This window comes from Anomaloglossus baeobatrachus, chromosome 3 (assembly GCF_048569485.1).
Source record: "Anomaloglossus baeobatrachus isolate aAnoBae1 chromosome 3, aAnoBae1.hap1, whole genome shotgun sequence".
NCBI lineage: Eukaryota > Metazoa > Chordata > Amphibia > Anura > Aromobatidae > Anomaloglossus > Anomaloglossus baeobatrachus.
Genome location: NC_134355.1, coordinates 377,841,308 through 377,857,767, shown reverse-complemented (window position 1 = coordinate 377,857,767; position 16,460 = coordinate 377,841,308). Strand labels below are relative to the sequence as shown.

The following is a 16,460-nucleotide window of genomic DNA, read 5'->3' as shown; positions in this document are numbered from 1 at the left end:
CAGCAAGCTGCTAATTAGCGCTGTGGGTCATGATTTGTTAAGGTAGTACAAGTTCTGATAGTCTGGCAGTGATGATCTCCTGTTTATAAAACACTCATTGTATTTAAACTGCACATAGCCTAATAAGTGACTTCCAATTACGCTCAGTGAGCCTCTCTGCATCTGGGATGCATACTCCTGACATCAGAGAAGCTCAATGCTGGGGGAACAAAGCCCTGGGCGTGAACAGCTTTCTATAGCCCTGGCAAAGACTCTGGCTATTCTAAAGCACGCTATCATGTCCACAGTAGTGTGATTACGTGCTAAGTGGCCGACTAGTTGGGGAACTAACGCCCCTCGGCTAGTCAAAGCCCTAATTAGCATATCAAAAGCAGACTTTAGAAATACTTTGTCTAAAGATCTGTTTATGTATGCTACTAGATGAAGGGACAGTTAGGCAGGGATTATAGGTATGTGCACAGAGCTGCTTGTGGTTCTGGGTGCACAGGGGACCCGACAGGTTCCCTTTAAGGGCTTGGCTTCACTGACCTGGTTCATGATTCTCAAAATATATTGCTTTGCCTAAAACGTTTTAATTTCCTTTTCTGTTGTAAATTTAATTTAGTGGGAGAAGGATAAGCTTTCCTTTATTGCCCTATCCCATATGGAAGCTATGACTCTTATTAAAAAAAGCAACAAACTTATTGTGACAAAAAAATCAGTCTTTAGATATGTCTTCAGTGTTTCGTAATTTATGTATGATCAAAATTGTGTAACTAGATTGTATAATATATCTCTACTGTTCTCGCAGATAAAAAAGCAGCAGCAGGAACTAATGCAGTACTTGGAGTCCCATAACATCGCTTGTGAAATAGTGGATATCACCATGTCGGAAGAACAGAAGCAGTGGATGTACAAAAACATTCCTAAGGATAAGTGGCCTGAGCATGGCAACCCCTTACCTCCACAGATATTTAATGATGAAACGTATTGTGGGGTAGGCATTCTCTGTTTTTACTCCTATGGTTGCTGTGATAAACCTTTTAATTTTCATCATTATTTGTGCAATGCTGAAGCATATTTGGTTTTGTGCATCTCATAAGCATACCTCCCAACTTTGAAAGAATGGAAAGAGGGACAAAGTATGCGTCGCGCAGAGCGCGCCGCGGCAAATTTTTAGGCCACACCCATGGCCACGCCTCTAACCACGCACAGTCAGCAATGACAATCATTGTTTTAGAAACAATAATTAAAAAAATATACAGAGATTTATTTCTAAGTAGTAAATTAAAATATAAAATGCAAACTTGGCCGTGTTACATTTAAACTAGAATATTTTAGACCACAAAATTCTGTTTTAAAGCAGATCTTTCCCCTAAATCTGCCCCATGTACAAAACTGCAGACTTCATGACAGATCCGCTCTATTAGATAAAATCTCTGTAATACTGTGCTTTTGGTTAATGGGAGGAATTAGTGAATACGGGCGACTTACTGTTCTGATTGTTCCAATTGTAGAGACACAGGGGTCAGTGGGTGCTCTCGTCCGCTGATCCAGTCGCCTTTAAAAAGACAGCAAGGCCCAGGGCTCATCCCAACTGAACGCCTGACATCCTTAATCCCTCCCTCTCCTCCTCAGCTGTGATCTGATCGCAGGATCAGATCACAGTGTAATGGCTCACGCTCATAGCACAGCAGGAGCCGAGGGTCATTAGCATATCTCATCACATGTGATATGCCGGTGTGACCTCCGCTTGGTATGTGCGCAGTGCGGAAAAGAACACACCCTCTGGCAGACTGGAGAAATGTAAACACTGTGTTTGTAAAAAAAAAAATAAAAAAAAAATGCATCCAAAACGCATGTGTTTTGGCAGTGCGTTCCCCCCCGACTGGCATGTTAAACGACTTCTGATGGGGAAATTTTCTGAGCCTGAGATTATGGTAGCTGTTTTTTTCACCATCAAGAATATTATAGCTCCCAGCAGGTTAAAAGCACCTCTGCTGATGAAAAAAACAGCTACCATAATTGGCTCCTATAGATGCGGTCTCAAAAATTGTCTCTGTTGTAAAAGTATTTGCCACAAAAGGACCACTTTCTGCTCTCAGGGGGGCTCAGAAAATTTCCCCATCAGAAGTCGTTTAACATGCCAGTCGGACTTTGTTATATATTTAGTAGACTGTGTGTGCGGAAAACAATATGTAGGAAGGACGAGTCAGGCCCTCCACAATAGGCTAAATTCACATAGGCACAATGTGAAGATAGGCTATATGCTCCACGGACTCTCTAAGCATTGCGCTCTGAAACACAATAAGGGGATGGTTTTTAATATTACACCAATAGAGCAGATAGCCCCAAATGCCCCCAATAGAATGGAAACCCTGAGCAGAAAGGAGACCTTTTGGATCAACAAACTAAATACATTAAAACCCATTGGTCTAAATGAGGTCACTGACTTGTTTTATTAATTCGTTTTTATCCCCTATCAGTTATGAAGTACCCTTTTATCTGGTTTTATATAGTGGCTTGGCCGTTGTTTTTATATCTAGTACTAACAAACTTTTTACTCATTTATTGTGTTTTATTGTATGTACTTTTATATTGACACTGTCCTATATATATCTACAATAAGTATAGTCTTATTGTTTTACCATTTATTATTTATTTCTATTGCGTTTCTGTATTAGTCCCCTATGTTCCTCCATCTCTCGTTAATACTCTTACTCTTCATGCAAATGACTGCTATATGCATTTGGTACTTTTTTTTTTTTTTTTTGCTGTCTCTCTGCACTCTTTGCACTCATTGCCGCTAGATTGACAAAACCTCCCTGTCTGCTTGTCTAGCGCAAGCGCATTGTATCTGGCTTGCACAGTAGTGAACTCTGGTGTCACCCCTCGTTTCCTTGAACTTGTATCACCTCTATTGTGCAAGTGCCCCTGGTTTTTTTTTTTTTTTTTGCACTCACTTATTACCGGAGCATGTCTCCTTTACAAAAATAGAATGCATACTAAGCATTAGAAAGTAAAAATCCCTGGACGTCATTTTTATATAAATGTCCCCAACCCCCTCTTTTTAGTGGTTTCCTCACTGAGCCTGCTTTTTTTTGTCATTGTCAGACATTATAAACATTTTTAATCAAACTATTTTTCAATCGCAGTGCCCTTGCAGTTCCTCATTCTTTATAGTTTTATTTATAAATAAATAAATTTAAAAAGATTTTTTTCACGTCCCTCTGGATATTCACTCACGATCGCTGTATCCCCATATATAGTTCAATATATATATATACTTTTTTTACACATTGTTTTGAATTTTCACTCTAAATCTCTGTATCCCCATGTAGAGTAGAGGACTAAACACCAATAAATTCACCTATACTTCATAGGTTCGCACACCATCTTAAACACATCCCTCACATTTCTTCCCCCCCTGACTTTATTAAATAACACGAGGAACAAGTGTTTTCATGTCTTTATTCATTCATTTTATTTATTTTTTCAGTACTCCCTTTGTTGGAATTATCCATGTTTTTTGGGATCATGCTGTTTCAGACACTTTTTTCTGTTATTCACGATCGTTCCATCTTCCCTTCCTTCTTTTTTTTTTCTCTTCTTCTTTACCATGTGGCTCTGAGTCATCAGCTCTGAGTCATACAGGCAGTCCTTAATGCATACATGGCTGTTTGCTCCTTATATATAGGTCCAAGCGGCCTTGCTGTAATATATGATTTCTTTTCCTGAGGAAGGAGACGGATGTCTCTGAAACGCGTAGGAACTATCCAATAAAAAGGAAATCTTTTAATTTACACGCATCAGTGGTTTTTAGCGCGGCATAAACCCGGTCTTTTCTTCTACCTGTGTAGGGCACAGGCTGTAAGACGCTCAAGGGCCCAAGCTGGCAGCACTGGAGGGTGCTGAGGGCATAAGCTGGCAGCACTGCGGGGGGGGGGGGGGGGGGCGTTGAGGGCACAGGCTGGCAGCACTGCGGCGGGGCGCTGAGGGCACAGGCTGGCAGTACTGGGGGGGAGGGTGCTGAGTGCACAGGCTGGCAGAACTGGGGGGCACTGAAGGCACAGGATGGCAGCACTGGGGGGGCACTGAGGGCTCCTCTGGCTGATTTCTCGGAGTCCCCTCTGTTTCTGCTTTTTCTATTGCAGGTACAGGGGGACCTGAGAAGACAAGTGCTGTACTCTTCCCCTGCTCCCCCCTTCTGTACTCACTCTGCACTGTCCTCCTGCAGGCACACTGCTCCCTCCTCCTGCACTCACTCTGCACTGTCCTCCTGCAGGCACACTGCTCCCTCCTCCTGCACTCACTCTGCACTGTCCTCCTGCAGGCACACTGCTCCCCCCTCCTGCACTCACTCTGCACTATCCTTCTGCACTCCTCCTGCACTCACTCTGCACTGTCCTCCTGCACTCACTCTGCACTGTCCTCCTGCACGCACTCTGCACTGTCCTCCTGTCCTCCAGCATAGATGCCATGGAAGGCATCCAGAAAGTGTGGCCTGCATCTGGAGGGGGCGTGGTCGGCAGAGTGCGGGGGCGTGGCAGCTGCCTCTCACTGCACTGCGGGATACAGAGCTTCCCGGGCGTGAGAACGGGACTGGACTATCAAATCGGGGCTGTCCCGCTGTATCCGGGATGGTTGGGAGGTATGCATAAGTGTTACCACCGATTTAAAGAACTGGCACAAGTAATCTTTATGCCATCTAAAAAAAATAACCAAGAGCTGTGACAGTCATGAGCCTACTTGGATTTGTACAGAAACCAGAAAAATATCATTAGAAATTATTAAAAAAACGTACATGTATCTAGATGCATGCACAAATGCCTAATTCCTAAATTCATCACCATAAAAAGACCCCTGACAGGTAAACAATCTCGGGGAGCAGCTACCCTCATTGCCACACAAAAAGGCTTTTCCTGGGGTGAGATAAGAGGGGGTAATTTTGTCAAGCTGTATATTAAGTTTCATATTTTGTGGCTCAACATTGATCAGGATTAAATTAAGGTGGCTATAGACCGCAGAGTCACTATTCTCGCATTTGAATTTCAACATACCCAAAATCTGAAGGTTCTTTCTTCATTAGAGGGGGTGCCACTAATGGACAACTCTTATCAATGTTCTTAAAGTGCCCAGTAAAATAAAATAAAGAAAAAAGCATACTTTCTCCACTCTGGCCGCCGACTGTGTACCTGGTGCGGGAGGATAGACTGATATATATGATAAATGGTTTTCTGAACAAGCACCCCACTGACACCCAGTAAAGCATATTTCACAACTTTGCATCCCTAACAAAGTAATTTTCCTCATATTGAAGCCCCTAGATTCCCATTTCATTGCAGCCATAAAGAATGATGACAACAGTGCCCACAATCCCTGTATAATACCCACAGTAACTTCCTCCACAGTACACTTCACACGCACAGTATGATGACCCTGCTGTACCCCGCTTCAACTACCCCAGAAATGAATAGTAACCCCAATACAGTAAGATCCCCAGCTGTGACCCCCCCCCCCTCCCGCCCACCCCACACAGCCCTGCATGCAGTATAATGGACTTGCATATAGTTGGGGCCCTGATGCTATCTTTCCAAATCGTATAATGGCCCCCACACAGCCCTCCGCACAGTATGATGGACCCCACACAAACCTTCACACTGTATAATTGCTTGCATACAGTATAAAGGCCTTCAACTAATTCTAGATAAAGTATAATGGCTCCTTCATAGCCCTTCAAATATTATAATGGACCCACAAAGCCTTCCATATAGTATAATGCTCCCCAAAGATCTCCAAAAAGTATAATGCATCCCATAGTCCTCCATATAGTAATGGGCCGTCCATAGTCTTTCATATCATATAATGCACTCCATATTCCTCCATATATTATAATACACTCCCCATATTCTTCCATATAGCACTGTGCAGCCCCACATATAATATTATGTGATGCCGATACAAATGAAAGTGCGATACTGGGTGAAGGCCTGAGGGAGGGGGGGCATCTGGTCTGCCACCATTGGCGGTACGCCACTGGGACTCCTGTCTGCCTTGTCTTCTTCTTATGGAGCACTTACCTTCCCTGCTGCGTCCTTGTCACATCCACTGCTCTGCAATGCATGTAGCAGTGTGATAAGGTCAGTTTGATGACCTCATCATGCTGCTGCACACTGTGCTGCGCCACAGTATGACCCACCTGCGCTCTGCTCCGCTCCACTGAACCTGGTGCCACCACATGGCTAATTGCTATGTAAAGTGCATAACACGGAAAAGCAAAGTAAGTAGCCTGGCCCCCTTTTCACCAGGCCCCATCAGTAAGGGCAGTAATGCCCTGATATGCCCGCCCTGCCAACAGGTGCCAGTGCCTGGGCCCACTGGAGGGCTGACAGCTGTCTAAGGGTAGGTTCACACACTGCGTTTTTTTTACGCTGCATTTTTGTGCGGTTTTGTGGAAAAAAAACGCACAAACGCACCTGCAGCAAAAAAACGCGGGTGCGTTTTACTGCTATTTGGTGCATTTTTTGCTGCGTTTTTGCTCACTGCGGTTTTATGCGTTTATTATCAGTGAACAGTGCCATTAAAGATTGTTGAATAAAAAAAAAAGTCTGTCATTTCACTAGTGTATGCAGGAGAGCAGACAGCTGCAGAACTAAGTGTTTTGCCCCCCCCCCCCCCCCCCCCCCCGAAAAAAATGACATGGGCTTTGCCATATTTTCGTATGCTAGCGAGGTACAGCAGGCAGGTACGGGCTGCCCCCAATCCCCAGCTGCCTATTTGTACCCGGCTGAGAACCAAAAATATAGGGAAGTTCTTCTTCTTCGTCTTCTTCTTCGTCGTCTTCTTCTTCGTCGTCTTTTTCTTCGTCGTCTTTTTCTTCGTCGTCTTTTTCTTCGTCGTCTTTTTCTTCGTCGTCTTTTTCTTCGTCGTCTTTTTCTTCGTCGTCTTTTTCTTCGTCGTCTTTTTCTTCGTCGTCTTTTTCTTCGTCGTCTTTTTCTTCGTCGTCTTTTTCTTCGTCGTCTTTTTCTTCGTCGTCTTCTTTTTCCTTTTAAAAAAAAAAAAACGTGTGCTTTGCCCAATTTTTGAGTCCAGCCAGGTACAACTAGGCAGCTGTGGATTGGAATCCGCAGTGCAGGGTGCCCATGCTTTCTGGGCACCCCCGCTGCGAATTGCAGTCCGCAGCCACCCCAGAAAATGGCGCTTTCATAGAAGCGCCATCTTCTGGCGCTGTATCCAACTCTTCCAGCTGCCCTGGTGACGGGTGGCTTGCTGGGTAATAATGGGGTTAGGGCTAGCTGTATATTATCAGCTAGCCCTAAGCCCGAAATTCATGATGTCACGCCAATATTAGACATGGCCACCATGAATTTCTAGTAAAGATAAAAAAAAAACACAACACAATTAGTGACTCCATCTTTATTGAAATAAAGAACACCCCCCCCCCTCCGCAGTAATCCTGGGTCAAGGGTCCCGTGCCGTCCAATCCGGATCCAATATCATCTGATCGGTTTGCTGGAAGGCAAAGCGATCAGATGATGTGTCAGGATCAAGGATGTGAATCACATCACACAGCAGCTGATTGTATAAACTGCTTTTATACAATCAGCTGATGCATCAGTGCAAAAAAAAAAAAAAAATACACACGTCCATGCTGATTACCGGCAGCTCCTGGAGCGATCGTAGTCTAATCCTGTCCCATCGCTGCAGGAGCTGCCGGTAATCAGCTGATGAAGTTATCTAAGGGCATCAGCTGATAGGTGAAGCCGGCCGGGTGCTGGCGTCACCGCGAGACTTACGATCAGCTGACGCGTCAGGTGACTGCATCAGGCGATCCATCGCCAGGTCCTGCAGCCATCTGACGTGCCTGGTGACACTGCACACAGCCGGAGCGGCGGTACCGGGAGAGGAGCTGGGAGCGGACATGGCACCGGGAGTCTGCAGACAGGTGAGTATGACTTTTTTTTTTTTTTTTTTTTTTTCCTGCTGTTCACTTTTGATTTCACAGTTGCTTCCATCTCCTGCCCGTACATGGCGCCGCACGGGAGTTGACATGCGCAGGACTGGAGGTGGACGCAGCGGTGGCGGTACCGGGAGGATTCACGCTTCTGTGTTTACTGACAGAAGGAATCCTCTTCCTGTACATGTTACTTTACTACCCACCCCTTGCGTTTAAAGCTGCGTTTTTAGTCATAGAAATGCACTAAAATGCAGCTAAATTTGCAATTTGCGTTTTTCATTGCATTTTTGAACATCTCATTGAACTCAATGGGTGGAAAACGCAGTGAAAAACGCAAAAATAATTGACATGTTGCGTTTTTGTCTGCAGCACAAAAACGCAGCTAAAAAAAACACTGTGTGCAGACAGCAAAAATGAAAACTCAGACTTTGCTGGGAAGGCAATGTCACAGCGTTTTCTGAGCAAAAACGCACCCGAAAAACTCACAAAAACGCACTGTGTGAACTTACCCTAAAGTGTCTGGCCAGTTAAGGAGTAACTGCCAGGGATGTCCACTATATACTGTATGTATAATCTATATTTGATATAATATATCTCTAGAAAGTGAAGAAAACTTCATGAGCATGACTACTAAGGGGAGAGAGGGAGGTTCTTTACATAAAAGAATGACTGACCAACTGAGTGTGTCCTCCTGCTCAAAGAATACAATTGAGACTCACAGCCCTTACAGTTTCCTTATCCTAAGAATAGGCAAACATACCAGAAATTGTAGCTAGTGAGTCTACTGATGGCTGGTGACACAAGTGATCATTTTCCTTTTGATTATAGTGAAATATAAGCAATGTTTATGTTTATCTACAAAAAGAACTCGTCAATACAAATATTGAATGTTTTTTACACAGTGTGATTAGAAAGATAAGAGGCCTTAGTAGGCTGTAGCAAAATGTGTTTCCACTCATGGGGTTAGTGTCTGTGTACTCGCTTGTTTCTTTTTACAAGATCCTATTTGCTGTAAGTAAATTGCAGTTTTGAAACTACAAAATGGATCTTTATAGCTAAATACATAAATTGTAGGTACATCCAAGGTAAAGTGGGGTTCCTGTAAACTATGTATATACATACATTATAATAAGGAGATGAAGTTATCATAATAAGTGAATTCATGTAAAGCTGCATGAACTGGTCACCATTCAATATTTGAATATGTCCAAATGCGAAGTGCTACTGAATACAGCCCCAAGTCACAACAATGTCATATGACCTGCAGCAGCGCTGGCATTGCTGGAACGGAGTATACGATGTTTTTATTTTATATGGGGTCCTGTGGTGATTAAAGGGATTGTCTATTACTTGGACAACCCCTTCTCAGTCCCTACGTTTGCCCCCCAGTAAAATAAAAAACTAGCTTCTGGTAATGGCACCATTCCAGCGTTTTCGGTATTTGCTCTCCTGGGGATTGTGTAATGTCATGCAATCCCTGCGGTTAATTAGTATTGACTTCACTCTCACCACCTTTGGACGAACCATATACATCCTTAGGAAGTTTGAAAACAGAAGCTCTCTCTTCCTCCAGATGTGCTGTGTCCGGTGGCTTTTAAAGCGTTTTTCTCTGAAACCCTGCACCATTTAAGAGTCACATACCTGGTTGCAATAATAGTCAGTGCCTGGGACCTGCTGTATCAGCTGTCAGGTTCCCTGTAAGTTTTCTTGTGCACATTCAGCACATGTTGTTGGAGACTTGAGGGATTTTCCCGATATTAACCATATTTTTTTTATTTTCTATTTTGTAATTGCTTTGTGATGCAGATAAGTAGAGGCAGGATAAAATGGAACGCTACACAAAAACGCCAAACGTCTGTTATTACAGAAATAAATACAAATATTTTCATGTGAAGCTGCTTCATTTTATAGACCATGATCATGATCATGATCATGAGATGCTCATTGTTATAAGCTACTTTGGTTTAATATTCTGTCTGTTCTGACCTGTAGTGTATTTAGTCATTTATTCAGTGTTTGCTAATTTGTTGTCCTTTTCTTGTTTTTGTTTTTTTTCCCCCTTTCAAAAGGATTATAACGCCTTTTTTGACGCAAAGGAAAGTAATACAGTGTCATCATTCCTACGGATATAGCCAAAATAATCAGCAAAGGTAGTTGCTTGTTTTATTTCTTCTGTGTAAACCAATGGTGAATGATTTTTAGACTATTTACTTAATTGACATGATCAGTTCATTCCTATTAGGTGTGCTGAAAAACATTTTTTGGGTTAGGATACACTCACACATGCGTATTACCATCCAAAAGATTTGGACCACTGTGGTGTGTTTTTTTTTTTTTTTTTTTTTTTTTTTTTTTTTTTTCTCAGGCGTAATCCTATTGACAGAATTTTTTATTTTTTATTTTTTTTAATCTATAGACTCTTAGCAATTGATTAGATAAAAAAAACGATGAAGCTAGGATGGAAAACTGAAGTACTCAGTATGTTTTCCGTGTTTCATTAGTTTTATACAGATCCCTCTACACTTTACTGGCTGAGCCTGAACTACAAAATGGATGAGATTAGGACATGGGCGAGACTCATGGACTGAAGACATGGATCTGTTTTTAAAACTGTGTATGGCTCAGTGAATCTGAGATTGTTTAGTCCTGGAAAAAAACTGACATGTCACACAGATATGTGAATACAGCCTAAGGCCTTATTCACATGTGCATGTTTCCAGTACATGTGGTGTCCATTTTCACATGTACTGTAGACATGTTCACACACGCATACTCATTAAAATCTTTGATCTTTACACCTCCGTGTTTTCCAAAGGACCTTGTGTCTGTGTGTGATCCACATGAACAAATGTCCATTTTTATTTTTTTACCATCTGCACAGATGAAAATGGTCAATCGGTCTTTGAAAATGTGTACAGCACGCAATGAAACCTATGTGCCGTCTGTGTGACACGTGCCAGAACTATATGCATTCAAAAAAGTTATGTTTTAAGTGTTAAAGATATGCAAAGATGAGCGCGAGAGAGACCGCTAGATAGATTTTACAGCTATTAATTAAATAAATAATTAAAAGAAAAAAAGACGTGGGGTCTCCCATTTTTGATCACTATAGCAAAGGTAAAGCAGACAGCTGCAAGCTAATATTTTCAGACTGGGAAGGGCCATGGTTATTGGGCTCTTCCCAACCCAAAAATAGCAGTCCACAGCCACTTTAGAAGTGTTGCATCACATTAGATCAATCAATTCTGGCGCTTTGCCAATGCACTAGTGCAATCTGAAAGAGCTAAGTTAAAGTTATGGTAGTTGTGGTTGATGTCAGTGGTCTAGAGTCTACTGGTTTCAAGTCCTGGTTGTTAGTAATGGAGAGGTGTCTATCAGATACCCCCATTACTAAGTAAAAAAAAAAAATACAAAAAAACCACACAAAAATAGTTCTTTAAAAAAAATACCCCCAATTGTTTCTCTGGTTCGGCAATAAATATATGAACCATTATAGTCAAGGCTTCTGACATAGTCCATAAATGGAAACCTGAAAGACATATAAAAAGACTGCCTCATTCACCAATTTATTAGAAAACAAAGTTCCCAGGTCAGACGCAGTCTAAATGGTTCCGTTCCTCAATTATGCAGATCATAGGCTTTGAGCAGCAGCCACTCCAAGCTCATGTTACGCTCCTCGAGACTCGGCGACTGTGAGTGGTGATGTCAAGAACGTTACTGCTGATCACTGTGATGAACGGTAACATCACCGCTTACCTCTATGATGAGTGGTGACATCCATAATAACGCCGCTTATCACTGTGATGAGTGGTGACTTTTCTGATGTCACAGTGATAAGCGTTTATATTCCGGACGTCACCACTCATCAGTCTCCGGCTGAATCCCAACCCTGATTGTAGTAAAGAGAGCTGCATGAGTGAGATTTGCAGAGGGTCCTTGATGCTCGCAAGGGTATGATAAAATGCTGAGTGGGATGACTAGTCTGGAGAAACAAACACCCCATTGACTAGTCAAAAGGTTAATTTGCATATTAAAATGGCTTGTGAAAACATCTGTCTCATCCAGGATACAAGACTTGTTAGGGTATTTATAAGGGAATATATAAATTCCGGAGGGCATGCGGGGATCTGTAAAGGTTCAGATTAATTGCTGATGCCAATTTGTGGAAAAAGTGTCTTATCTTAGTGTAAGGATTTGTAATTTATTCTATATATTTTTTTTTTTTTTCTCCCACAGAAATTAAGAAATGTAGAAAGCAAAGCATTTGATGCATTTAACAGACATTCCTGGACAGCGCAATGCCATCCTGTCACATACTGTACAACCTAGATCCATCATTTTTCCTCAAGTGACTGTGGAATAAAATGAGTTCTTAAACTACAAGTAACACATTCCTGATGTCTTTGTACAATGCATTATGTTGTGCAGACGTCTGCATGTTATTAAACCTCTGGTTTCTCATTTCTGGAATATCCATAAGTTTTGTTTTTTCTTTTTGTCAAACCTGTAACTCTTTGCCAAAATGCCCTTTTTCTTAAATATATGATGAAGACACATGAGCATCAAAAGGGTATATGAAGTAATTTAGCCACAGTGATTACAACATAATTGTAGATTCAGGGACACCCAATAAAACTTGACAGCATTTCATTATAAACATTAATTTTGTGGTTTTATTTGTTCCATTTTCATTTTAGTAATAACGTTAATGATAGTATTTTATTGAAAAAAACAATTCTATAAAGATATGAATGATAGTATATATTTTAGTATTTAAAACCAAACATACTGAGGGTAAAACTAGTGCTAACTCTTAAGGGTATTCGTTGAGTTTCGAAAAAAAGCACAATGCTCATAATTAGTGATGGGCAGACTCGCAGATAACAAGGAACGGCAGACCTAACCGGATTTTTTTTTTTTTTTTTAAAAATCCATCTCTGGCCCAGATTTGATCTCGGTTGTAAGGCCAGACGCTGGTCCCCATAAAAGTTTATGGGGACCAGAACCCGGCGATTAAAAATGGTGGTAGAAGGGATAGAAGCAAGTGCTTCATACTTTGTTTCTGGCGCAGCTGTAAATGGTTCCTGGCCACTCATTCACTTCCGGGGACCTCTCATTTACCTTCATTGCATATGCAATACTTTCCCTACCCACTGGCGCCTGGGATTGGTTGCAGTGAGATGCGTCCGAACCCTGAGTGGCAGCGGGGTCAGCTGACTGCTTTCCATCACAGACGCTATGTGCGTCTATCGTGGTAAAAAAATTAATTGGCGTACGGTCCTCTCATATTATGATACCCGGCACAGATAAAGCCTATGGCTAGAGGCTGCAGTCCTCAGCTGTGCGCTTATCTTGGTTGTGTATCAAAATAAGAAGAACCACATGTGGGTTTGTTTGTTTTTTTGGGGTTTTTTTTTTTTATATATATAATTAAATGGAGAAAAAAAAAAAAAAAAACTCCATACGGACCCCCTAATTTTGATAACCAGCCATGAGAAAGCCTGACAGCTGGTGGCTGGTATTCAGTCTGGGGCAGACCCATGATTATTGGGCCCCCGAACATAAAAATAGCAGCCTGCAGCCACCCAGAGTTGTCGCATCCATTAGATGCGACAATCCCAGCACTTGACTTGGCTCTTCCCGATTGCCCTGGTGCGGTGGCAATCTGGGTAATAAGGGGTTAATCGCAGCTCACAGCTGCCACAAAGCCCAAGATAAGTGATGGGACGGGTCTGAGCCCCATTACTTATCTGTAAGTGAAAGTAAACAAAACACAGAAAATATTTTTATTTTGAAATAAAATACAAAAAAGCCCTCTTTCACCACTTTATTAACCACAAAAAAACACTACTGCAGGTCTGATGTAATCCACACAAGGTTACACAAAGATTCCAGCTCTGCTACATCTGTAGTCACACAGAGTGGCCATAGAACATGACAGTCCGCTGTGGACTTCAGTCAGAGACTGAGTCATGCAGTCAGCAGTGACGTCACGCAGGTTAGTTGCGGGTACATTTTGAGGTTCCCACGGCCCTTCACCTGTGTCCGCAGCTAACTTGACCTCTGGGTACTTCATTAAAATCAGTGACCCCACCTGAGGTGAGATCACTGACTTTACAATAAAATGCAATAAGAGGCGATCAAAAAAATTGCATCTACCAAAAAATGGTATCCTTAAAAACTTCAGCTTAGGGCACAAAACTTAAGCCATTAAAAAGCCCCAGATCCCAAAAAAAAAAAAAGTTACGTGTCTTGGAATGGTGCCAAAAGGTTTTTTTTGTTGGTTTTTTTTTCTTCTTTTTCTTTTCTTCATACAAACTTATGAATATATTTTTCACCAATTAAATAAAAGAAAAAGTATTCATGTTTGGTATCTGCGGTACTTGTACTGCCACGTCACTTTTACCACATAGCAAACATTGTAAGTAACATTTAAAAAAAAATTTAATAAATTGGGGAATTCCACTTTTTAGTTTCAATTTCATCGCACTTGGAATTTTTTCCTATTTTCTAGTACACTTTGTGGTAAAATTGATGTTTCATTCAGAAGTACAACTTGTTTCGTAAAAACGTTGATGGAAAAATTAAAAAGTTGTGGCTCTTGAAAAAAACGGAAAATTGCTGGGAGGTGAAGGGGAATTGTAAATCTTTAAAAAGAAGAGAAAAAAAAGTTAAAGTAGTAAAATTCGCAAAAAACTTTGCACTAAAATGGCAGCTTTAAAGGGGTTGTCCACTGCTAGGGCAACCTCTTCTCATTCCACATGCTTGCCCCCAGTAAAATAAAAACTCTTATACTTGCCTCAAAGCCGGCACTGTTACATCAGTGCTGACACTCTCTCTCCCGGGCCTTATTCGAGGTTGTTGTCGTCATGTGAGCCCTGCATCCGATTAGACGTCTTCACTGTCCCTGCCTTTGGTCTATAAGTAATCAAGCAGTAAGGGGCCAGCCGGAGCTCTCATTTCCTCTTGATTACTTATATGTCCGAAGGAGGGGACAGTGAAGACGCTGGTAATTGGATGCGGGGCTCACATAACTCAAAAACCTCCAATGAGGCCCGGGAGAGCAAGTGTCGTCACCGCTGTAACAGCGCCGGCAGCGGAAGCGAGTATGAGTTTTTATTTTACTGGGGGCAAGCATGTCGCATGAAAAGGTGTTTTCCGAGTAGTGAACAACAAAAAAAAACAAAAGTGGAATAAAAAAACCTTACATATAATTGGTATTTCTACGTTTGAACCAACTAGATGTTTAAGACCTATATTATTTATGCTGTATAGTGAACACTGCCAAAAAACCCCCCAAAAAACACCACACCAAATATTAAAGGGAACCTGTCAGGTGTAAAATGCACCCAAAACTACGAGCAGTTCTGGGTACATTTTGCTAATCCCTGCCTAACCGTTCCTGTATCTAGTAGCAAAGATAAAAGTATTTCTAAAGATCTTTTATCTTATGCTAATGAGCCCGGGGGACTAGTCCCAAGGGTGTTATATCCCCCGACTAGGTGCCTTCTTAGCATGATAGTATGCCCACAGGGGCGTGCTAACATGCTATTCAATGCAGCATCACCAGGGGTGACCCACGTACCTGTGTTTGCTGTCACCGTGCTTCTGAATGCCCGGCACTTCCAGTCATGCACTGTAGACCCCTCTGAAGCCAGTACGCATACACCCAGCTTCATACTGCGAATGACTGGAAGTGCCCAGCATTCAGAAGCACGGTCACAGCAAACACGTACGCGCATCACCGTTGGAGACGCTGCATTGGCTCTGGAATCATGTCATTCCCCTTACCCATCACCTTCCCCACACACTGTCTGAACATCACAGTGTGCCTAAACGTAGTGTACATATACTTGTATAACAAAGGTGTAGTGGGAAGAACTCATTTAATTTACGTGGTGCTTGTCTCCAGGAGCACAGGCTGGGCACAATGTATGGGCACTAAGCTGGCAAATTGGTAATTCTCACTCCTAAATATCCACTCCATGCATTTTTTTTTTTTTATTCTGGAACCCAAACCAAAATAGCACTGCATCTGCAGATGAATTCAGCAAGGAGTATAATTTCCTAAATGGATTCACTTTTGTTTTTTTCTGCTGTCTTAGTACCTTTAGGGAAGCAGCAGACACAAAGCATTCCTGCAAAATCTAAGGCTCAAAAGTCAAATAGAACTCCTTCCTTCTAGGCCCTGCGATTTGCCTAAATGGTAGTTTTGATGATGTATTTGCTTATATTGCACCAACCTAGTTTATAGCGCCTTGTTCACTAATCTGACAACAGCTTCTCATTTCCTGTTTGCCCCTTTTAAAATTAAAAACTCGTATACTTTCTTCCGACAGGAAACCCGCGTAAACATGGGGAGAACATACAAACTCCTTGCAGATGTTGTCCTTGGTTGAATTTGTACCCAGCGCAATAGTGCTAACCACTGAGCCACCATACTGCCCAACCCATATAAAGAGACATGTCATATTTTAAAAAACCAGGCTTGGTTATTAAACGGGTTGTCCACTACTTGGAGAAC

At 42.0% G+C, this 16,460-nt stretch overlaps 1 protein-coding gene across 1 annotated transcript in view; it reads left to right on the top strand.

Moving 5' to 3' along the window:
- Positions 1 to 12,857, top strand: part of SH3BGRL2 (SH3 domain binding glutamate rich protein like 2) — a 32,692-nt gene extending 19,835 nt beyond the window's left edge. The window contains exons 2-4 of the mRNA XM_075340174.1: positions 791 to 976; positions 10,006 to 10,086; positions 12,173 to 12,857. Of these exons, the coding sequence (XP_075196289.1) occupies positions 791 to 976; positions 10,006 to 10,068 (249 nt within the window). The 3' untranslated portion in view covers positions 10,069 to 10,086; positions 12,173 to 12,857. The remainder of the gene's footprint in view (positions 1 to 790; positions 977 to 10,005; positions 10,087 to 12,172) is intronic.
- Positions 12,858 to 16,460: the final 3,603 nt, after the last annotated feature.